Here is a 23,936-nt window from a genome sequence, read left to right on the forward strand (position 1 = left end):
TCCAGGCTTGTTTTCTGTGTTACGACTTGGCGTTTCTATTGTTGCCATTTTGGGGTGTGTATGGCTGTATCGGGAGCTTGTTTTCTGCGGTGCGAGATGGCGTTTCTATTGTTGCCATTTTGGGGTCCATACGGCTGTATCGGGGGCTTGTTTTCTGCGGTACGAGATGGAGTTTCTGTCGTTGCCATTTTGGGGTCCGTACGGCTGTATCTGTGGCTTGTTTTCTGCGGTACGAGATGGAGTTTCTGTCGTTGCCATTTTGGGGTCCGTATGGCTGTATTGGGGGCTTGTTTTCTGCGGTACGAGATGGAGTTTCTGTCGTTGCCATTTTGGGGTCTGTACGGCTGTATCTGGGGCTTGTTTTCTGCGGTACGAGATGGAGTTACTGTCGTTGCCATCTTGGGGTCCATACGGCTGTATCTGGGGCTTGTTTTCTGCGGTATGAGTTGGTGTTTCTATTGTTGCCATTTTGGGGTCTGTACGGCTGTATCCGGTGCTTGTTTTCTGTGATACGAGTTGGCGTTTCTATTGTTGCCATTTTCGGGTCTGTACGGCTGTATCCGGGGTTTGTTTTCTGTTTTACGATTTGGCGTTTCTATTGTTGCCTTTTGGGGTCCTTACGGCTGTATCGGGGCTTGTTTTCTGCGGTACGAGTTGGCGTTTCTATTGTTGCCATTTTGGGGTCTGTACGGCTGTATCGGGGCTTGTTTTCTGCGGTACGAGATGGAGTTTCTGTCGTTGCCATCTTGGGGTCCATACGGCTGTATCTGGGGCTTGTTTTCTGCGGTATGAGTTGGTGTTTCTATTGTTGCCATTTTGGGGTCCGTACGGCTGTATCGGGGGCTTGTTTTCTGTGGTACGAGTTGCCGTTTCTATCGTTACCATTTTGGGGTCCATACGGCTGTGTCCGGTGCTTGTTTTCTGCAGTACAAGTTGGCATTTCTATTGTTGCCATTTTGGGGTCTGTACGGCTGTATCCGGTGCTTTTTTTCTGTGATACGATTTGGCGTTTCTATTGTTGCCATTTTCGGGTCTGTACGGCTGTATCGGGGGCTTGTTTTCTGCGGTACGAGTTGGCATTTCTATTGTTGCCATTTTGGGGTCTGTACGGCTGTATCCGGGCTTGTTTTCTGCGATACTAGTTGGTGTTTCTATCGTTACCATTTTGGAGTCCGTACGGCTGTATCCGGTGCTTGTTTTCTGCAGTACGAGTTGGCGTTTCTATTGTTGCCATTTTGGGGTCCGTACGGCTGTATCCGGTGCTTGTTTTCTGCAGTACGAGTTGGCGTTTCTATTGTTGCCATTTTGGGGTCTGTACGGCTGTATCCGGGGTTTGTTTTCTGCAGTACAAGTTGACGTTTCTATTGTTGCCATTTTGGGGTCTGTACAGCTGTATCCGGGGCCTGTTTTCTTTGGTACGAGTTGGTGTTTCTATTGTTGCCATTTTGGGGTCCGTACGGCTGTATCCGGGGCTTGTTTTCTGCGGTACAAGTTGGCTTTTCTATTGTTGCCATTTTCGGGTCCGTACGGCTGCATCCGGGGCTTGTTTTCTGCGGTACGAGTTGGCGTTTCTATTGTTGCCATTTTGGGGTCCGTACGGCTGTATCCGGGGCTTGTTTTCTGCGGTACGAGTTGGTGTTTCTATTGTTGCCATTTTGGGATCCGTACGGCTGTATCGGGAGCTTGTTTTCTGCGGTGCGAGATGGCGTTTCTATTGTTGCCATTTTGGGGTCCGTACGGCTGTATCCAGGCTTGTTTTCTGTGTTACGACTTGGCGTTTCTATTGTTGCCATTTTGGGGTGTGTATGGCTGTATCGGGAGCTTGTTTTCTGCGGTGCGAGATGGCGTTTCTATTGTTGCCATTTTGGGGTCCATACGGCTGTATCGGGGGCTTGTTTTCTGCGGTACGAGATGGAGTTTCTGTCGTTGCCATTTTGGGGTCCATACGGCTGTATCTGTGGCTTGTTTTCTGCGGTACGAGATGGAGTTTCTGTCGTTGCCATTTTGGGGTCTGTACGGCTGTATCGGGAGCTTGTTTTCTGCGGTGCGAGATGGCGTTTCTATCGTTGCCATTTTGGGGTCCGTATGGCTGTATTGGGGGCTTGTTTTCTGCGGTACGAGATGGAGTTTCTGTCGTTGCCATTTTGGGGTCTGTACGGCTGTATCTGGGGCTTGTTTTCTGCGGTATGAGTTGGTGTTTCTATTGTTGCCATTTTGGGGTCTGTACGGCTGTATCCGGTGCTTGTTTTCTGTGATACGAGTTGGCGTTTCTATTGTTGCCATTTTCGAGTCTGTACGGCTGTATCCGGGGTTTGTTTTCTGTTTTACGATTTGGCGTTTCTATTGTTGCCTTTTGGGGTCCTTACGGCTGTATCGGGGCTTGTTTTCTGCGGTACGAGTTGGCGTTTCTATTGTTGCCATTTTTGGGTCCGTACAGCTGTATCCGGGGCTTGTTTTCTGCGGTATGAGTTGGTGTTTCTATTGTTGCTATTTTGGGGTCCGTACGTCTGTATCCAGGGCCTGTTTTCTGCGGTACGAGTTGGCGTTTCTATTGTTGCTATTTTGGGGTCCGTACGGCTGTATCCGGGGCTTGTTTTCTGCGGTACGAGTTGGCGTTTCTATTATTGCCATTTTGGGGTCCGTACGGCTGTATCCGGGGCTTGTTTTCTGCGGTACGAGTTGGCGTTTCTATTATTGCCATTTTGGGGTCCGTACGGCTGTATCCGGGGCTTGTTTTCTGCGGTATGAGTTGGTGTTTCTATTGTTGCTATTTTGGGGTCCGTACGGCTGTATCCGGGGCCTGTTTTCTGCGGTACGAGTTGGCGTTTCTATTATTGCCATTTTGGGGTCCGTACGGCTGTATCTGGGGCTTGTTTTCTGCGCTATGAGTTGGTGTTTCTATAGTTGCTATTTTGGGGTCCGTACGGCTGTATCTGGGGCTTGTTTTCTGTGGTACGAGTTGGCGTTTCTATTGTTGCCATTTTGGGGTCCGTACGGCTGTATCTGGGGCTTGTTTTCTGCTGACGAGTTGGCGTTTCTATTGTTGCCATTTTGGGGTCCGTACGGCTGTATCTGGGGCTTGTTTTCTGCGGTACGAGTTGGCGTTTCTATTGTTGCCATTTTTGGGTCCGTACGGCTGTATCCGGGGCTTGTTTTCTGCGGTATGAGTTGGTGTTTCTATTGTTGCTATTTTGGGGTCCGTACGGCTGTATCCGGGGCCTGTTTTCTGCGGTACGAGTTGGCTTTTCTATTGTTGCTATTTTGGGGTCCGTACAGCTGTATCCGGGGCTTGTTTTCTGCGGTACGAGTTGGCGTTTCTATTATTGCCATTTTGGGGTCCGTACGGCTGTATCCCGGGCTTGTTTTCTGCGGTACGAGTTGGCGCTTCTATTATTGCCATTTTGGGGTCCGTACGGCTGTATCCGGGGCTTGTTTTCTGCGGTATGAGTTGGTGTTTCTATTGTTGCTATTTTGGGGTCCGTACGGCTGTTTCCGGGGCCTGTTTTCTGCGGTACGAGTTGGCGTTTCTATTGTTGCTATTTTGGGGTCTGTACGGCTGTATCCGGGGCCTGTTTTCTGCGGTACGAGTTGGCGTTTCTATTATTGCCATTTTGGGGTCTGTACGGCTGTATCCGGGGCCTGTTTTCTGCGGTACGAGTTGGCGTTTCTATTATTGCCATTTTCGGGTCTGTACGGCTGTATCCGGGGCTTGTTTTCTGCGGCATGAGTTGGCGTTTCTATTGTTGCTATTTTGGGGTCCGTACGGCTGTTTCTGGGGCTTGTTTTCTGCGGTATGAGTTGGCGTTTCTATTATTGCCATTTTGGGGTCCGTACGGGTGTATCCGGGGCTTGTTTTCTGCGGTATGAGTTGGCGTTTCTATTATTGCCATTTTGGGGTCCGTACGGCTGTATCCGGGGCTTGTTTTCTGCGGTACAAGTTGGCTTTTCAATTGTTGCCATTTTCGGGTCCGTACGGCTGTATCCGGGGCTTGTTTTCTGCGGTACGAGTTGGCGGTTCTATTGTTGCCATTTTCGGGTCCGTACGGCTGTATTGGGGGCTTGTTTTCTGCGGTATGAGTTGGCGTTTCTATTGTTGCCATTTTGGGGTCTGTACGGCTGTATCCGGGGCTTGTTTTCTGCAGTACGAGTTGGCGTTTCTATTGTTGCCATTTTGGGGTCCGTACGGCTGTATCCGGGGCTTGTTTTCTGCGGTACGAGTTGGTGTTTCTATTGTTGCCATTTTGGGATCTGTACGGCTGTATCGGGGGCTTGTTTTCTGCGGTGCGAGATGGCGTTTCTATTGTTGCCATTTTGGGGTCCGTACGGCTGTATCGGGGGCTTGTTTTCTGCTGTACAAGTTGGCGTTTCTATTGTTGCCATTTTGGGGTCCGTACGGCTGTATCGGGGGCTTGTTTTCTGCGGTGCGAGATGGCGTTTCTATTGTTGCCATTTTGGGGTCCATACGGCTGTATCGGGGGCTTGTTTTCTGCGGTACGAGATGGAGTTTCTGTCGTTGCCATTTTGGGGTCTGTACGGCTGTATCGGGAGCTTGTTTTCTGCGGTGCGAGATGGCGTTTCTATCGTTGCCATTTTGGGGTCCGTACGGCTGTATTGAGGGCTTGTTTTCTGCGGTACGAGATGGAGTTTCTGTCGTTGCCATTTTGGGGTCTGTACGGCTGTATCTGGGGCTTGTTTTCTGCGGTACGAGATGGAGTTTCTGTCGTTGCCATCTTGGGGTCCATACGGCTGTATCTGGGGCTTGTTTTCTGCGGTATGAGTTGGTGTTTCTATTGTTGCCATTTTGGGGTCCGTACGGCTGTGTCGGGGGCTTGTTTTCTGTGGTACGAGTTGGCGTTTCTATCGTTACCATGTTGGGGTCCATACGGCTGTATCCGGTGCTTGTTTTCTGTGATACGAGTTGGCATTTCTATTGTTGCCATTTTGGGGTCTGTACGGCTGTATCCGGTGCTTGTTTTCTGTGATACGAGTTGGCGTTTCTATTGTTGCCATTTTGGGGTCCGTACGGCTGTATCGGGGGCTTGTTTTCTGCGGTACGAGTTGGCGTTTCTATTGTTGCCATTTTGGGGTCTGTACGGCTGTATCTGGGGCTTGTTTTCTGTGGTACAAGTTGGCGTTTCTATTGTTGCCATTTTGGGGTCTGTACGGCTGTATCCGGTGCTTGTTTTCTGCAGTGCGAGTTGGCGTTTCTATTGTTGCCATTTTGGGGTCCGTACGGCTGTATCCGGTGCTTGTTTTCTGTGGTACGAGTTGGTGTTTCTATTGTTACCATTTTGGGGTCCGTACGGCTGTATCTGGGGCTTATTTTCTGTGGTACGAGTTGGCGTTTCTATTGTTGCCATTTTGGGGTCTGTACGGCTGTATCCGGGGTTTGTTTTCTGCAGTACAAGTTGACGTTTCTATTGTTGCTATTTTGGGGTCTTTACAGCTGTATCCGGGGCCTGTTTTCTTTGGTACGAGTTGATGTTTCTATTGTTGCCATTTTGGGGTCCGTACGGCTGTATCCGGGGTTTGTTTTCTGCGTTACGATTTGGCGTTTCTATTGTTGCCATTTTGGGGTCCTTACGGCTGTATCGGGGCTTGTTTTCTGCGATACGAGTTGGCGTTTCTGTTGTTGCCATTTTTGGCTCCGTACGGCTGTATCCGGGGCATGTTTTCTGCGGTATGAGTTGGCGTTTCTATTATTGCCATTTTGGGGTCCGTACGGCAGTATCCGATGCTTGTTTTCAGTGGTACGAGTTGGTGTTTCTGTTGTTACCATTTTGGGGTCCGTACGGCTGTATCTGGGGCTTATTTTCTGTGGTACGAGTTGGCGTTTCTATTGTTGCCATTTTGGGGTCTGTACGGCTGTATCCGGGGTTTGTTTTCTGCAGTACGAGTTGACGTTTCTATTGTTGCCATTTTGGGGTCTGTACAGCTGTATCCGGGGCCTGTTTTCTTTGGTACGAGTTGGTGTTTCTATTGTTGCCATTTTGGAGTCCGTACGGCTGTATCCGGGGTTTGTTTTCTGCGTTACGATTTGGCGTTTCTATTGTTGCCATTTTGGGGTCCTTACGGCTGTATCGGGGCTTGTTTTCTGCGATTCGAGTTGGCGTTTCTATCGTTACCATTTTTGGGGTCCATACGGCTGTATCTGGGGCTTGTTTTCTGCTGACGAGTTGGCGTTTCTATTGTTGCCATTTTGGGGTCCGTACGGCTGTATCCGGGGCTTGTTTTCTGCGATACGAGTTGGCGTTTCTATTGTTGCCATTTTGGGGTCCGTACGGCTGTATCCGGGCTTGTTTTCTGCGATACGAGTTGGCGTTTCTATTGTTGCCATTTTGGGGTCCGTACGGCTGTATCCGGGCTTGTTTTCTGCGATACGAGTTGGCGTTTCTATTGTTGCCATTTTGGGGTCCGTACTGCTGCATCAGGGCCTGTTTTCTGCGGTACGAGTTGGTGTTTCTATTGTTGCCATTTTGGAGTCCGTACGGCTGTATCCGGGGTTTGTTTTCTGCGTTACGATTTGGCGTTTCTATTGTTGCCATTTTGGGGTCCTTACGGCTGTATCGGGGCTTGTTTTCTGCGATTCGAGTTGGCGTTTCTATCGTTACCATTTTTGGGGTCCATACGGCTGTATCTGGGGCTTGTTTTCTGCTGACGAGTTGGCGTTTCTATTGTTGCCATTTTGGGGTCCGTACGGCTGTATCCGGGGCTTGTTTTCTGCGATACGAGTTGGCGTTTCTATTGTTGCCATTTTGGGGTCCGTACGGCTGTATCCGGGGCTTGTTTTCTGCGATACGAGTTGGCGTTTCTATTGTTGCCATTTTGGGGTCCGTACGGCTGTATCCGGGCTTGTTTTCTGCGATACGAGTTGGCGTTTCTATTGTTGCCATTTTGGGGTCCGTACTGCTGCATCAGGGCCTGTTTTCTGCGGTACGAGTTGGCGTTTCTGTTGTTACCATTTTGGGGTTCGTACGGCTGTATTGGGGGCTTGTTTTCTGCGGTACGAGATGGAGTTTCTGTCGTTGCCATCTTGGGTTCCGTACGGCTGTATCTGGGGCTTGTTTTCTGCAGTATAAGTTGGCTTTTCGGTTGTTGCCATTTTGGGTCCGTACGGCTGCATCGGGGCTTCTTTTCTGGGGTACAAGTTGTCGTTTCTATTGTTGCCATTTTGTGGTCCGTACGGCTGTATCCGGGGCTTGTTTTCGGCAGTGTGAGTTGGTCTCCATCTATTAATTTTTAAGTAAGCGAAGTGACCAAAAAACAGTGATTCTGACATTTTTTTTCACCGTATGGGGTAAAAATTGGTATATTTAGTAGTTCAGACAATTTCCCACGCGACCAGACCAAAAGTGTGACTGTTACTTTGATTTTATTTACGGTCTGGGAAAAGGAGAGCCGAAGGGAACAATTAGGGTATGTGCACACGTTGCGGATTTGCCTGTGGAATTTTCTGCGTGGATTATTTCTCTCCTGGCAGAAAATGAAGTTGAAAATCCGCAGGGATCTTCAACTTCCGCAGGGATGCGGATTTTCATGCGGATTTGTAAGCTAAATATAGATATATTATTTCACAAAAACGAATTGTCATGTTATTTCCTTGTCCAACCTCTTCTTCTACATACTTCATTGAAGAATAATGTTTACATACATAGATAGATAATAGATAGATGCAACAGATAGATGGATACAATAGATAGATAATACCAAGCTCCATGTTGAGTAATAAGCATAATAAAGTGGTACATAAAGAGTTAAATAAAGACACACACACAAAATCTGCGTTAGGCCGGAGCCAGACTAGCGTATAGCATCCGATGCGAGAGCATTGGATGTGATATGCTAATGGCCCTCGGCTCCTGCTCTGCTGCGAGCGGGAGCAGAGTGATATGCGTCTGTGCTGAATTTCTCCATCTCCTCCATTGCCGGGGTCAGCATATATCGTACATCACTCGGATGATTTTCTAGTGATGTGCGTTGTCTCACTCACACCCATAGGCTTATATGGGTGCGAGTGAGCCGAGACTCGAACACTTGTCGGTGACAATCCCAGCATGTTGCGATTTCACTTGCACATTGAAAATGGCCGAAGAAAAAAACGGTGATGTGAGCTGCCCCATAGATTAATACTGGTCCGGTGTGTCGCACCGGAGCGATCAGCTGCATAGAAATACACAGAAATACATGCAGCCGCACACTGCAGTCCAGAGTGCCGACGGCAGTGCCGGTGCGAGACTTGTGCTAGTTTCTCACAAGTGTGACCCCGGCCTTAAACGCAATATCTGTTTAATTTAAAAAGGAAATGGAAAAAAAATGGCGTGGACTCCCACTCAAATTTTCCAAACCAGAGAGGGAAAGCCAGCGACTGGGGTCAGATGTTTATAGCCTGGTAAGGGGGAAATACCCATGGAGCTTCCCAGGCTATTATCAGCTCACAGCTGTATACTTAGCCTTTTCTGGCTATTAAAAATAGGGGAGCCCCCAAAAAATGGCATCCGAGCGCCCCTCTTTGTATCACCACTATTTAGCGGATGATGCAAGAAAGCGGGCAGTTCCTCTCCACTTCCCTGTTAAGAGGATGGTGGATCGAGGGTTCCTAATTTTCTACTCTGCACGACGATGGCAAGAGACGCTTTTTTCCTGACCTGCTGGATGCAGCCCCGCATTCTGCCACTTGGCAGACTAACCGGGTAGAATTTCTTGTGGTATACCTACCAGTATCCCTGCCCGATGTATCATCAATTAAAATACCACTGACGGTTGGATAGCAAATCTGGTTAGTTCCGTCTTGTGGCTTTGACAAGGTCCTCCTTTTTCGGATGGAGTTCCTCCGCTCAGCCATTACCTCAACAGAAAAAGGTGGAGTTTCTGGCATCCATCGACATTCGGGATTCTTACCCTCACATTCCTATTTTTCCCCTCTACAATAATCCCTTTGCCTTTCCATTCGCGAATAGCATTTTCAAGTCACGACCTTGCCCTTCGGCCTGGCTACCGCACCAGAGTGGTCGCAAGGGTCATGGTGGTTGTCATGTGCCTCTTGCACCCTAGAAGCATGGTCGTCCTGCCCTATTTGGTCGACTTTCTAGCCGCTCTTCCAGAACTACGTTGAGTCGCCTATATCACTTGCGATACCCTCTCACTTGGGCTAGCAGCTAAACTTAGACAAGTTTTCCTCATTCCCAGCCCAGCAGATCCTTTTTGAGGATGATCCTGCACAAGAAGGATGGTAATTCTCTCTCGAGTCAAGGTAGTGGCCCTTCAACAGGGAGCTCGTACACTTGATCACTCATTCCCTCGGTTCATTCGATTCGCTAGGAGGGTTCTGAGGAAAAAGACGACAATGGAAGCAGTTTCTTTAGCTCCGCTTGTTTTCAGCAAGTCAATCAGGCTTTCAAAGGGTAGTCTTTGAGCTCCTTCCTCATCCAGAGCCTTCTCCTGGTCCAATGGTTATTAGGGAATACCAATGCCAGTCTTCTTCTCCCGATAATTGCTCTGGGGACCCGAACGGTACGGCTAATCCTACAGCAGGTCCACTGCCTTCAAGCGGGTCAACCATCCGTCTTAAATTGGATAATGCCACGGCTGTGCCATACGTCAATCATCTAGCAGGTACCCACAGTCAAGCGCCATTGCCGAGGTACCTCGCACTCTCTGATGGGCCGAGATCTATCATTCGGTGATCTCAGCAGTACATATTCCTGGAGTAGAACACTGGGCGGCAGACATATTCAGCCGTCAGGGTTTCTCCTCAAGTGAGTGGGAACTTCACTCGGAAGTCTTCCATCAGATCTGCCTTCACTGGAGTACTCCAGATGTAGGTTGGATGGCGTCCAAACTGAACGCCAATGTACTCCAGTTCATGGTTCGGCCTCGAGATCCAAGTCCATCGCAGTGCATGCTCTGTTCTTCCATGGTACCAATTTCCATAACCCCTCTTCCACTACTTCCGAGATCTTTTTGGAAGCAGGAAGGGCCCAGTGATCCTGGGAGACCCGCACTGACCATGTCAGGTTTTCTCGCTTGCGGTACTAGTATTTTTCTTATTGCGACAAAACTGCAAATATGGACTTTTTCGCAGGGAGTCTTCACCTGTAGTTCTTCCCTACCGCGTACCGTTAGATCTGTGGAACCTTAATGGTCCTGGGGATCTTACAGTAGACTCCTTTTTTGATCCGGACAGACTTTACTATCAGGGAAGGTCGCTCCCCTTTTTTCTCTGCGTTCTTGGCATCCTGATGAGTCTTCAGAGCTCACCGCTCTGTTCTTTCAGACTTTTTTCTTTATTACCATCAAGGCAAGGTTTCCCTCAGGCCATCCCCTTCCCTCGTTACCAAGGTGGTATTCCCACTGTTGCATGGGCATCGTCCTTCTCTCATCTCTTTTGGCTCCAGTCCACAAAACGGTATGGGTTCTCCATAATCTGGAAGAAGTGAGTGCTCCGAGTGGGTACGTATCAAGGACGGCGTCCTTCTGAAGGTTGGACACTTTACTTGGGCTTCCCGATGGTAAGAAGTAGGCTTCCTGACGGTCACAGGAAGGGTTTAGCCGTTTCATCAGCCATGTTAGCCTGGTGGATTCTTTTCGCCTTCCAGGAGCCCTTCCGTGCTACCGTAGATGTCAGCCTATTTCGCTGTCTCAGGGCTCTAGGCACCAGACGTCGGCAAGCACGGCCGCAAGCTTGCGAATTCCGCCAGTCCGCATGCATTCTTGAAGCACTATAATTCCCTCACTTCCACAGATGTGAGTCTGGGCAGGCGGACTCTGCAGGCCGCGGTGGCGCACTTGTAAGTAGCGGTTACACGGCCCGATCTGATGTTGTCCCCACCCAGGGACTGCTTTGGGATGTCCCACGGTCTGTGTCCCCCAATGAGGCAAAGGAGAAATAGGGATTTTTGTGTACTCACCGTAAAATCCTTTTCTCCGAGCCATTCATTGGGGGACACAGCTCCCTCCCTATTATTAGCTTGTGCATGTTTTATAATTTGACATGCTATACTCTCATATATAATGTGACATGCTATACGCTCATATGTTGTTATTGATCTCCTACTGCTTTTGCACTGAACTGGTTAGCTGAGAGCCAGCAGGAGGGTGTATACTGCAGGGAGGAGCTAACTTTCTTTGTATCACTTAGTGTCGGCCTCCTGGTGGCAGCAGCATGCACCCACGGTCTGTGTCCCCCAATGAATGGCTCGGAGAAAGGTGAGTACACAAAAATCCCTATTTTTTTGCAGGCGATCGAGGGTGTCGTGGATTAGCTGTTTGGTGAGTATGTACTGTATGTGTATGTTTATGTACTGTATGTGTATATGTGTTTGTTTGTTTTTTTGTTTTTTTTACTATTCAACACATTAGCAGGATGATAGGACTACTATCCCATCATCGGCTAATGCTGTCCCTGTTCTATGTGACAGCAGGCATGGCCAGATGGGACTAGTAGTCCCATCCGACAATGCCTGCCTACACACACACATACACAGATGCCCGCAGACAGACACGCACATCTTCTCCACACCCACAGTCTCCGCACACACAGTCTCCGTTCACACACATATTATCCACCCACACACCCTTCCTCCTGCCTTTCTGCAGCGTATTTCGCACGCACATCCACAGCAAATCCACAAATCTTTTTACACCTACAATTTTGCTGCAGATTTGACTGACTCAATAGAAGTCAATGGGTGCAGAAACACTGCAGATCCACAAAAAGAATTGACATACTGCGGTAAATAAAATGCTGCAAATCCACCCTGATTTCTCAGCAGCACGTGCGCACCAATTCTAGATTTCCCATTGATTAACACTGATTGTGCACTACACTGCGGATTTGATGCAATTCCGCACATCCAAAAACGCTGTGGATCCGCATCAAAATCCACAACAAGTGCACACAACCTTTTAATTTATTTTTTTCTTACTTTTTAACATTTTTATGCGAAAAACTTGTACAGTAGGCTCCAAAACTGTAATATCGCATGTATTGTAACACTACTATTATCATATGAGGGCCAGTGACAGACTGCTTAGTCGTACAAACATGGTAGACACGGGCACATTCAGTAACCTCTTGGCTAGCATGACAGCACCTTTGGCAATCATGTTGCCTTTGGGTCAGAAGGGACACTTCCCATTTCCAATCTCTTAAAGGGGTTGTTCTTTTATATTGATGGTCTATCCTTACGATAGGTCATTGATGCCTGATTAGTAGGGGTACGACACCCAGTACACCCTCCGATCAGCTGTTGCCAGTGTTGGTGGCAGCCAGAACTGCTCAGGCGATGTGCCCATGATCCGGAAGTAGCAACACTTTGGACGCAGCATATGTTCATTGCGTCCAAAACGCTGCCTTATATTGAATGCAGGTAAATCCTCATGTGTTTACTGACCCATGCAGATTTACTGCTTTCAATGCATTCTATTGATTACATTTCTTTTGCTGAGACTCGCTTCTTCGCAAGAGAAATTTACGTTGCACGGTCTTGAAAGACAGTGTCCGCAGGGGATCCACAGGCATCTGTGAACTCCACTATGCTGTAACATCTGGCTTCTGTGGGTTTGACGCTGCATGAATACGCAGCATCAAACCCGCAGCAATTCCGGATCATGGGCACGTACCTATATGGAGCAGCGCAGCTCCATCTGCAGAATAGTGACCACGGCTGGGTATTGCACCTCCGCCCCCCATTCAAATCAATAGAGGGTGGATTCAAGATGCCTCTGAAGCCAGGAATAGCTGATCAGCGAAAATTCACCCCCACCGATCAGACATTGATGACTTATATTGGACTGATATCAATGTTAAAGTCCTGATAACCCCTTTACATGCTGCAGTCATGATTGTTAGCGGCATCACAGAGGTTAAACTGCTGAGATCAGAGTTAGCCTCAAATGCCGACTGTAAAACTCTTCTCTATTCGTGCACACATTATGTACATGTACAGCCAAAACCTTTGAAGATTGTGTGCTGTGGGTTTGCCGAGTGATTGCAGCCGCCTTATGTATAGTATATTTGGTTACAGGAGTTTCAAATACAAGGATATTGATAGCTTGTTCTTAGGTTAGGTCACCAAATCAGGTTGTTACACTTGAAAATGGAAAACACTGTATGGAGTGAAACAGCAAGGCGCTAGGTAGTTGCCGCTGCCAGGTCCTGCATATCAGCTCCCAATCATTACATAAGTGTTGATCTTTCAGGAAGAAAGCAGCCATATTTTTTTAAACTCACTCAATCCCTACAAGTATATTACCGGTTGTGATCACCAGCTGATGTAACATTTTAGGAAACTCCAGTAGAAGTGAATGGTGAAAGTTCCTGTTCTGTAGATAGATGCAGGGACAAGTATCTACCAGACATCTACGGATATGTTGCAGATGTCTGAGATGGTACAATTCTTTAAATTTAAGTCTAAGTATTAAGGCCTGTGGACCCAGTATGATTTCTTATGTTCTGTTTTTCAGCCGCCGAAAAAGAAAGCTTCACCAAAGAAAAAGTCTGCCAAGGGAAAGAAAAGTCCCGGGTTGGTAGATGGGTTGGCCACTGAAGAAATGAGCAAAGAGCAGGTAATATATAGATGGGAAATGTCTTGATTTTAGGGTTATTCATTTTAACATTTTCAACAAAGAGGTTTTCCACTACTTTTGTGTTGTAAGAAGTTAAAAAAGAAAAACCTATATGTGCTTCTTGGACCAGCGCTGCTTTTCCAAGCTCGGTACGATATCCCCCTATTGGTCTACTGGCATCAACATCCGTCAAGGGGAAGAGATTTCATGTGATTGCTGCAACCAATTAGGATCCACTGATTGGTTGCAGCATTCACATTCTATACAAACAGGAAGAAACATCTCCTATTCGGAGATGAAGGCTGCAGCTGATTGGCTGCAAGAGCCGCATGACACTTTTTTCTTGTTGCCGGATGACCAGCGGGTGACACAATATCTAGGGAGGCCAAGATATACTGTATAAGCCAAGTAGTTGGTTTAAATCCCGGCTCTGCAGAGTTTAGTTAACCCCTTCCCGACATGTGCTGTAAAGTGCGTTCCTACAAATCGGTGTGTTGTGAATTCTGCTCTTGGGTTCCCTCCGGTGGTTGTTGGTAGTAATGCAGTTGTCCCTGGGTTGCAATCCTGGGCAGGTGTCCCTGCTGATTGCAGCTCTGACTGGGATATTTAGGTGTGCATGATTCATTAGCCCTTGCCAGTTGTCCATTGTTCTTGGAGGTTTTGCATCTCTGTCTGGTTCCTCCTGCCCTGCTGCCAAATCAGCAAAGATAAGTGTCTGGTTTTGTTTCTGCAGCACACATGCTGTGTGCTTTACAATTCAGTACTATTCAATGTTTTTTCTTGTCCAGCTTAGACTGTGTTTGGATATTTCAGTCAAGTTGGATTCTCAGGAGATGCAGATATACATTCCATGTCTTTAGTTAGATGGTGGAATTTTTGTATCTTCTGCTGTGGATATTTTTAGGGTTTTAATACTGACCGCTTAGTATTCTGTCCTATCCTTTTCTATTTAGCTAGCGTGGCCTCTTTTGCTAAATCCTGATTTCTGCCTGCGTGTGTCTTTCCTCTAATACTCACAGTCAATATTTGTGGGGGGCTGCCTATCCTTTGGGGTTCTGCTCTGAGGCAAGATAGAATTCCCATTTCCATCTATAGGGGTATTTAGTCCTCCGGCTGTGTCGAGGTGTCTAGGATGTGTTAGGTACACCCCACGGCTACTTCTAGTTGCAGTGACAGTTTAGGGTTTGCGGTCAGTACAGGTTCCACCTACTCCTGAGAAAGTCTCATGCGGCTCCAAGGTCACCGGATCATAACATCGGTGTATATATATGGTGCCATGGTCACGTGGGCTCACGCTGAGCGCAGCAGCAATCAAATGCGGGTGTCAGCCCCATATGAGAGCTTACACCCTGTAGCAACACCCACGGTTGGTGCTAACACCGATTGCTGGCGTTTAACCCCTCTCATGCCGCTGTCAATAGTGAAACCGAATTTGCGGGGCATCGCAGGTGGAGGGAGCTCCCTCTGTTCTCCTTTCGGCACAACGCGATGCGATCGCATTATGCCACTAGTCTTTATGGTGACCCCGGCCTGAAAGATGGCTGCTGGGTCCCTCAGGGATGGTGGCCTGTCGGCACGAACTGAAACGACTCCTCCCTGCATGTCAGACGCTGCTCTGATGCTCTGCAGTGCAGAAGCATTGCAGAGTATTAGATCAGCAATCTGTGAGTGTGAAGTTTATGTCCCATCCGGGACAATGTAAAAAAAAAAAAAAAGTTAATAAAAATTGTAACAATTTAAAAAAAAAAATCACAAAATAAAGAACAAAAAAAAGAGAATAAATATTAATCCAATAAATACATTTATTTATGTAAAAAAATAAAAATAAAAAGGACACATTTAGTATCGTAGTGAACACAGTTACAAAATTAAATAAAAAAACAAGGCAGAAAACAATGCTTTATCATCATACCGCTGAACAAAAAGTGGAATAAAACGCGATCAAAATGACCAATGTAAATAAAATTTGTATAGCTGAAAATATCATCTACATGCCTGGTTCCCACCGTGAAGCATGGAGGAGGAGGTGTGATGGTGCTTTGCTGGTGACACTGTTGGGGATTTATTCAAAATTGAAGGCATACTGAACCAGCATGGCTACCACAGCATCTTGCAGCGGCATGCTATTCCATCCGATTTGCGTTTAGTTGGACCATCATTTATTTTTCAACAGGACAATGACCCCAAACACACCTCCAGGCTGTGTTAGGGCTATATGACTAAGAAGGAGAGTGATGGGGTGCTACGCCAGATGACCTGGCCTCCACAGTCACCAGACCTGAACCCAATCGAGATGGTTTGGGGTGAGCTGGACCGCAGAGTGAAGGCAAAAGGGCCAACAAGTGCTAAGCATCTCTGGGAACTTCTTCAAGATTGTTGGAAGACCATTCCCAGTGACTACCTCTTGTAGCTCATTAAGAGAATGCCAAGAGAGTGCAAAGCAGTCATCAAAGCAAAAGGTGACTACTTTGAAGAACCTAGAATAGAAGACATATTTTCTGTTGTTTCACACTTTTTTGTTAAGTATATAATTCCACATGTGTTGATTCATAGTTTTGATGCCTTCAGTGTGAATGTACAATTTCCATAGTCATGAAAATAGAGAAAAATCTTTAAATGAGATGGTGTGTCCAAACTTTTGGTCTGTACTGTAGCTCCATCAGCAGAAAAATAAGAGTTATGGCTCTAAGAATAAAGCTATGCAAAAATACTTATTTTTTCAATAAAACAGTTTTTATTGTATAATAGCTCTAAAACATAAAAAAGATATAAATGAGGTCTTGCTGAAATCGTACTCGAAGTATATAACTGCCTTATCAATTTTACCACCCTCGAAATGGCATAAAAAAACAAAAACAATTCTTGCATTGCTGGTTTTTGTTCATTGTGCCTCTCAAAAATTGGAATAGAAAGCTATAAAAAAAATTTATGGTACCATTGAATACGAAGAACTCGTCCCACAAAAAACAAGCCATCACATGATGTCAGACAAAATATGGAATAATTATAGCTCTGAAAATATGTCAATGCAAAAACTTGTTTTCTCCATCGCCACATTGGGGGACACAGGACCATGGGTATTATGCTGCTGACACTAGGAGGCTGATATTAAGTAGATTTTCAGACCACATCTATGCTTTAATCTATTTATTTTAGATTTTCTTTTCGACGAACTACAGAGGGGCGACGGATCCCTTTAAGGGCTTCGCTCTCCCCAAACCTACAACAGGCGGGAACATGGTGTCATTTCCACATACCCCCTCCTGCACCGTTTTCTTTGTTTTTGAGTATGCCTGTGATATTCTACAGGGCGACGGGTCCCTTCAGGGCACTGCTTTCGCCACAACAACAACAGATGGGAACATGGAGTGTCGCCTCCACGTACCCCCCTCTGCATCCAGGCTCATCCCGCTCCTTTGTACAGTATGCCGGACCACCAGCTCTGACCCATCCTCGGGAGTTAACCCCTTGGATGTCCAGAAGAATTTCCTGCATCATGGCGGCCCCCCTCTCCATCTCCCCTGATGAACAGCGGCGTTGGAAGGAAGGCGGACGGTCCTTCTCCTCCTATCCGACCTCGGAGTGTGTGGATGGAAGGTTCCATCTGTCCATGCTGAAGCCCCTGGCCTGGAACACAATCTGCGGTGGCTCCATGCCGGGACGCAGACCACTGGTAAGATGGTCCAAGTCACGGCGGTGGGTTCCCACAGCATCTGAGTGCAACCCTTTCACGGGTTCCGCGCCGGCCGCAAAAACGTAGCCCCTGACTTGGGCCTAATCATGGCCGCACTTCCGAGACTCCGCCCACTGGATGACAATGCGGCCGTAGCCCTGACCCCCGAACTGGCGCTTCTCGCTCACTGCAAGACTTCCGCACACCGCCTCTGCAATTCCCGGGGGCCATCTTTACTCCACGTGCTGGCATGCCGTTCAGCAGGATCCGGCAGCTTTTCAGAGGGGCACAGCGGACCTGCAGCGCTCACTGGGCACTGAACCTGAGTAAGAGATCTGGCCCTGCAGCAGACACAATCATACCACATTGGCCCTTCCCTGCAGTTGCACTGGGCTACACTCCCTATTGGAGTATATTGCAAGACCAAGGACATACTGTGGTAAATTATGTCACTCCCTAAGGCATCCAAGAAGGGTAACAAGGTACATACGATGTATTTCACCTCTTGTACTACCTGCCAGACTTCGCTACCACGGTGACATAGTACCCCATTGTGCAAAGACTGTGATCCCGAATGCGCTCAGGAGCCCTCTGCCACTATCAAACCCAGTGTACCTAGTCCCCCTGAGTGTTCTTTGCCACTGTCACAGTCCATGGCGTCACTGGCCAAAGCAATAAAGTCCCTCCATTATCCCTCCTCTCTCGGTCGGTCTCCGCCAGCCTGTCTCGGAGGGTTCCTCTGCCTCACTGGAACACTCGCTCAGCAGGGGCCATTCTCAGTCAAAAGCTCAACAGGTATCTAGGAAATGGGCCCATAGCACTCCGTCACCCAGCCTTCTCGCTCCTCGGCATCCTTGGGCTCCTTCTCCCATTCCCCTTCGCCCAGGGCTGGCAGTGTTCACGACTCTGAGTCCGAGTTGGACATGCCCCTTGTCCTAGACTCGGAAGGATACACAGGTGACAGTGGACAGTCTCATTGAAGCCGTCAACATATGTTAAAGGTCGATGAGGACATTAATTATGTCCTGGGTCACGCGGTGTCGTTTAAGAGGACAAAACGCCCTCATAAGGTTTTCTCCAACCACCCCGAGTTCCAGGACATAGTTTACTGTTATAGAAAGCGACCGGACAAACGCTTCGCAGGGCAAAAGCCTATTGATGCGAGTTACCCTTTTTCCCCGGATCTGCGGAAGGAATGGGCTGAATCCCCTCCAGTTTATCCGCCTGTCTCCCACCTGGCCTCTAAAACCCTCCTGTCCTTACCAGACGGTTCCTCGATTAAAGACCCCACAGACTGGCAGATAGGGAACCTGGCTCGTTCGGTTTTCAAGGCTTCGGGTTCGGCACTCTCTTCCTCTTTTGCCGCGACGTGGGTAGCTAAAGCTATGGTCTTTTGGGAAGATATCCTGAACAAGGCCATACAGGACAGTGACCTCCCTTAGGAGGCAAACCTAGCCAATCAGATCTCCTTGGTTGAGGAATATTTGTTTCACGCGTCCCTAGACACGGCTAACTGTGCTGCGCTTGCAGTCTCGAACGCCATCACCATCCAACGGGCAGTGTGGCTCAGGGAGTGGCGAGCGGACTCTGCGTCCAAAAAGTAATTGACGTCTCTGCCCTACCAGAGCGGTCGTTTATTTGGTGAGAAGCTGGGTCAGCTTATCTCTGACGCCACAGGAGGAAAAAGTTATTTCCTTCCCCAGCAAAAGACTAGGCAACCTATTCATCATCAACAACAGACATGTTTCCGGTCCTTTCGTAACAGTTTCAGTTGGACCAACGCGACCACCTCTTCCGGCTCGGGGCGTTCCCCTCCTGGGGAAAGGCATGCCCGGGTCTCGCATAAGACCAACCAGCCATGGAAGGGCTGACCCAGGCAAGCTAAATCTAAGGGACACAGGTCCCATAGATTTCCGGCCGAATGACTCACTACCCTATCCGGTCGACACCAGCAGAGTAGGCGGACGTCTACTCCTATTTCGTCATATCTGGCTCTCCGTCGTTCACGACGAATGGGTCAGAAACCTGGTGTCTTCCGGATTCAAGATAGAGTTTTCTTCCCCTCTCACCCCCACTGAAACAGATGCGCTTGCTCGGGCTTTCTACTGGGCTATCGATTAATTACGTCTAGACGGGTTCATTCTTCTGGCCTCAGAACGCGAGAGGTATGAGGGGTTCTGCTCAAACTTATTCGTGGTCCCAAAGAAGGACAGAACGGTAGGGCCCATCCTGGACCTGAAGTTGCTAAACAAGTTTGTCAGAGTTCGGCACTTCAGCATGGAATCTCTCCACTCTGTCATCACATCGATGGAGAAGGGGGAGTTCCTAGCATCCATCGACATCCGGGATGCTTATCTCCATATCCCGATTTTTCCACCTCACCCACGGTTCCTGCGTTTCGCCGTCCACGTGGAACTTTTCCAATTTACGGCTCTGTCCTTCGGCCTCGCCACCACTCCCAGAGTGTTCACAAAGGTCACGTCAGCCGTCATGTCCGTCCTGCACTCTCGGGGCGTGGTCGTCTTACCATACCTGGACGACCTTTTGATCAAAGGGCCGTCTTTTCAGGCCTGCGCAGAGTGCGTCCGTATAACCTTGGATACACTTTCTTGCCTGGGCTGGCTGATAAACTTAAGTAAATCTTCCCCAGTCCACGCTCAACAGATTTCCTTTTTAGTAATGGCTTTGGACACCTCCCAAGGGTTGGTGATTCTCCCTCGAGACAAGGTCATAGCTAGTGATGAGCGAGTATACTCGTTGCTCGTGTTTTCCTGAGTATGCTCGGGTGTCCTTTGGCGTGCGCGGAGATTTAGTTTTTGTCGACACAGCTGCATGATTTGTGGCTTCTAGACAGCCTGAATACATGAGGATTCCTAAACAAACAGGCAACCCCCACATGTATTCAGGCTGTCCAGCATCCACAAATAATGCATCTGTGTCGACAAAAACTAAATCTCCAAGCATACCAAATTGCTCGGAGAACACCCGAGCATACTCGGGAAAACCCGAGCATTGCGTATACTCGCTCATCACTAGTCCTAGCCCTTCAACAAGGAGCCCGGGCACTTTGTCGCCCATTTCCTCTCTCTGTCCGGTTTGGCATGCGGGTCCTGGGCAGGATGGTGGCAGCGATGGAAGCTATTCCCTTTGCCCAGCTACACCTCCGTCCTCTGCAGATTGTGCTTCTGTCAGCCTGGGACAGGAACCCCTTCTCTCTCGACGTCTGTGTCGCCTGTCCCTGTGGGTCAAACGGGTGCTCAGATAGTGGACGCTACGGTCCTCCCTCACTCGGGAAATCTTTTCTCCCGGTTCAATGGCTGGTGGTCACCACCGATGCCAGTCTTCTCGGCTGGGGGGCTGTCTTCCGTCATCACACTGCCCAGGGGTGCTGGTCGCCTCAGCAGTCGCTTCTTCCGATCAATGTCCTGGAAATTCGGGCCATCTGGTTGACCCTGCGACGGTTCCATTACTTTCTGGCGGGTCGCCTCATCCAAATACAGTCAGACAATGCCACGGCTGTGGCATACATCAACCATCAGGGGGGCACCCGCAGCAGGGCGGCAATGCGCGAGGTGGAACACATTCTCCGCTGGGCCGAGATGAACTAGTCAGTCATCTCAGCGGTCCACATCCCGGGCGTCGAAAACTGGGCTGCAGACTTCCTCAGCTGTCAGGGTTTCGCCTCAGGGGAGTGGTCTCTTCATCCAGAGGTCTTCCAACAGATATGTCATCGCTGGGGGACTCCGGACGTGGACCTGATGACATCAAGGCTAAACACAAAGGTGCCCGAGTTCATAGCTCAGTCCCGGGATCCAGAGGCCATTGGAGTGGATGCACTGGTCCTTTCTTGGTGTCGATTTCATCTGCCTTACGTTTTCCCCCCACTTCCATTACTTCCGAGGTTTATCAGAAAGATCAAGACGGAAGGGATCCTGGTTATCTTAGTCGCTCTGGACTGGCCTTGCCGGTGTGGTACGCAGAGTTGGTGCAACTCGTCATCGACGTTCCCTGGCGACTACTGGATCGACTAGACCTACTCTCCCAGGGCCCAATTTGCCACCAGAACTCAGAGGCCTTTGTTTAATGGCTTGGCCGTTGAATCCTGGGTCCTAACCCAAGCTGGGTTTTCCCGAGAAGTGGTTTCCACTATGATTAACGCTCGGAAACCTGCATCGGTGCATATCTATCACCTTCACCTGGGAAGCCTTTTTCGCATGGTGCAGGGAACGCGGCCGCTACCCCTCCCGATCATTTTGGAGTTTCTTTAGGGTCGTCTGGACTCAGGTCTAGCGCTTAGTTCCCTTAATGGCCAAGTCTCTGCCTTATCAGTTTTGTTACAGTGCTGGATTGCTTCTAAGCCACCAGTGAAGACTTTCATTCAGGGGGTCTCCCACATGGTTCCCCCCATAGAAGGCCTGGGACCTCAACTTAGTCCTGGGTGTCCTACAGGAGGCTCCGTTTGAGCCGCTGCATGATGTCTCTCTGGCCCACCTTTCATGGAAGGTCGCCTTCCTGGTGGCAGTAACATCGATCAGGTGGGTATCAGAGCTAGCCGCTCTTTGCTGTCGAGCTCCATTTCTAATTTTCCACCAGGACAAGGTGGTTCTCTGACCGTCCCTGGCCTTCTTGCCCAAGGTGATCTCTCCATTTCACCTTAACGAGGACATTGTCCTACCCTCATTTTGCCCGGCACCGGTACATCATTTTGAAAGACCTCTCCACACTCTGGATCTGGTGAGGGCCCTTAGAATGGCAGACGCGGTACTGTATAAGGTGCGCGTCTCTGACTGGGGAGCACCTAGATAGAGCAGCACAGAAAGGATGTCAGTGCCAGTTCCCCCCCTAGCATCACTCCCCTTTAGTGATGCACTAATTGGAAGACCCCCAGCTGGCCAGTGGTCACTGGAGGGGAGGGGTCCTACGGCCACTCCTACAGGGGTTAAATCCAGGTGTCCGGCCGGGAACTTTCTCTTTTCCTCCCGGCGGACACCTGGAAGCATTGTCTTTGTCCCCGCATCACTGGAGCTATGTCGGACCCCCTGGTCGAGGCCCTGCTGAAAGGAGTGGAACAGAGAGGTGAGCACTGGCTTCAGGCCGTTCTTACCGATGTCAGGGCTCACCTCTCTGGGCCCTCTCCCGACCTGTCCTTCCTCACCCCTTCACCCCCTGATCCGTCCGCACTCACCCCCCCGCCCACGGGTCCCCTTGGTCCGGCCTCGCGCGCCCCTTCGCCCCTGGGTCCACTAGGCCCGGCATCCATACCCCCTTCACCCCCGGGTCCCCTCGGGTGTGGCTCACCTTCGCTGCCATCCTTAGCACACGGGGGGCCAGAGGTTGGAGCGGCCCAGAACGTTATGCTGTGGCCCATCTCGGCGCCGCTGCAGGCTTCGGGGCTCCCGGCCGCAGAGGGCCCGGGGTCCGCACGGAGGAGGTGGGGCGGGGCCGGGCGTCGCACCCGTCGGAGGGTGGGTGGCATCTCATCAGCGACGGCGTCTGTGCGGGCCCCTGCAGAGGCGGGGGGTTGCGGTGTGCGGCCAGCTGCTCCGTCCCGGGCTGGTGGAGCTAATCCTGGCAGCGCCGGGCGTTGCGCGGCACCCCCCCTTTCCCTGGCCGATCAGGAGTCGCTGCCGGCGGCGCCGGGGGGAAGGCGATCCGCCCGCTTACCCCGCGCCCCGGAGCGTCTCCAAATAGGGGAGGGGGCGTCCTCGCCGCCTCGCAGCAGCCGGCGGCCTCCGGCTCTCTCGGCGGCGGCCAGGAGCTCTGCAGGGGCTCCGGCCGGGCACTTCCGGTCCCCGCCCCCTGACTTCCGGTCACGAGAGCTCACCAGCAATGGCGACGCGGGCCGGTCCTCCATTACCTTCCCTGCGGGCACACATTCGCCGCCCGCAGGGGGTAATCGGGAGGCTGGCATCAATGCCATGCAGCACCCAGAACGATCTAATCGGTCAAATCTGACCGATCAGTGCGCAGATCCCCCACCAGGCCCGACCTCCAGCATACCCCCGGCAGACGCAGCACTGGTGCCTGCACGGGGGTATCAGGGGTCGGGCAGTACAGGGTACAGGGCAGCTGAGGAGCGCATTGTTCGGTCCGCAAGGACCGATCAAGGCGCTCAACAGCTGCACAACAAAAATTACCGTGAAGTTTTGTTAACGTCACCAAACACGGACACACTCATACCACCCCACAGCGCCCACATGCCCAATAAAAATTATCCAATAGCTGCCGCCCGGTTAAATACCAATAATAGGGCCGAATACGGTGGCCTCCTAACGCCCCCCCTCCTAAGTAGCACTACAGGACCATCTACGGCCAATAATCCCCTTCCGGCTACCGAAAGAATCCCTCCCATGACACCGCATAGTAAGGGCGGACGAAGGCGTAGACGCCGCTCGTCCTCCCAATCTTCCTCCAATAACTCCCGTCGCCATTCGGGCTACCCCTCTAAACGCCCCTCCCGTTACCGACGTAGACGCAGCTCCCATAGGAGCCGCCGCAGATCGCGGGCCTCAGAATGGCTGTCATCAGCAACATCTGAGTGGTCCGATGTATCGCAGAGCCCGGATAGGAGTCATCGGGCACGGGACAAGACTTCAAAATCACGCGCACCCTCTAGGGCTTTCAGCCGGGAAGTACAATCCCCCACGGCTTCCAGCCACAACAACAACAACCGTGCGGGCGCCGAAGACAGAGCCAC

The 23,936-nt window shown here is 49.9% G+C and overlaps 1 protein-coding gene across 2 annotated transcripts in view; it reads left to right on the forward strand.

Annotated features, from left to right (window-relative positions):
- Positions 1–23,936, forward strand: part of DRC4 (dynein regulatory complex subunit 4) — an 84,548-nt gene that overhangs the window by 13,690 nt on the left and 46,922 nt on the right. For both annotated transcript variants that reach the window (XR_013221671.1, XM_077288475.1), the window contains exon 2: positions 13,465–13,566. Coding sequence is in view for 1 of the 2 variants with exons in the window: in XM_077288475.1 (XP_077144590.1) it covers positions 13,465–13,566 (102 nt within the window). In the remaining variant the exon portion in view is untranslated. The remainder of the gene's footprint in view (positions 1–13,464; positions 13,567–23,936) is intronic.

This window comes from Ranitomeya variabilis, chromosome 2 (assembly GCF_051348905.1).
Source record: "Ranitomeya variabilis isolate aRanVar5 chromosome 2, aRanVar5.hap1, whole genome shotgun sequence".
NCBI lineage: Eukaryota > Metazoa > Chordata > Amphibia > Anura > Dendrobatidae > Ranitomeya > Ranitomeya variabilis.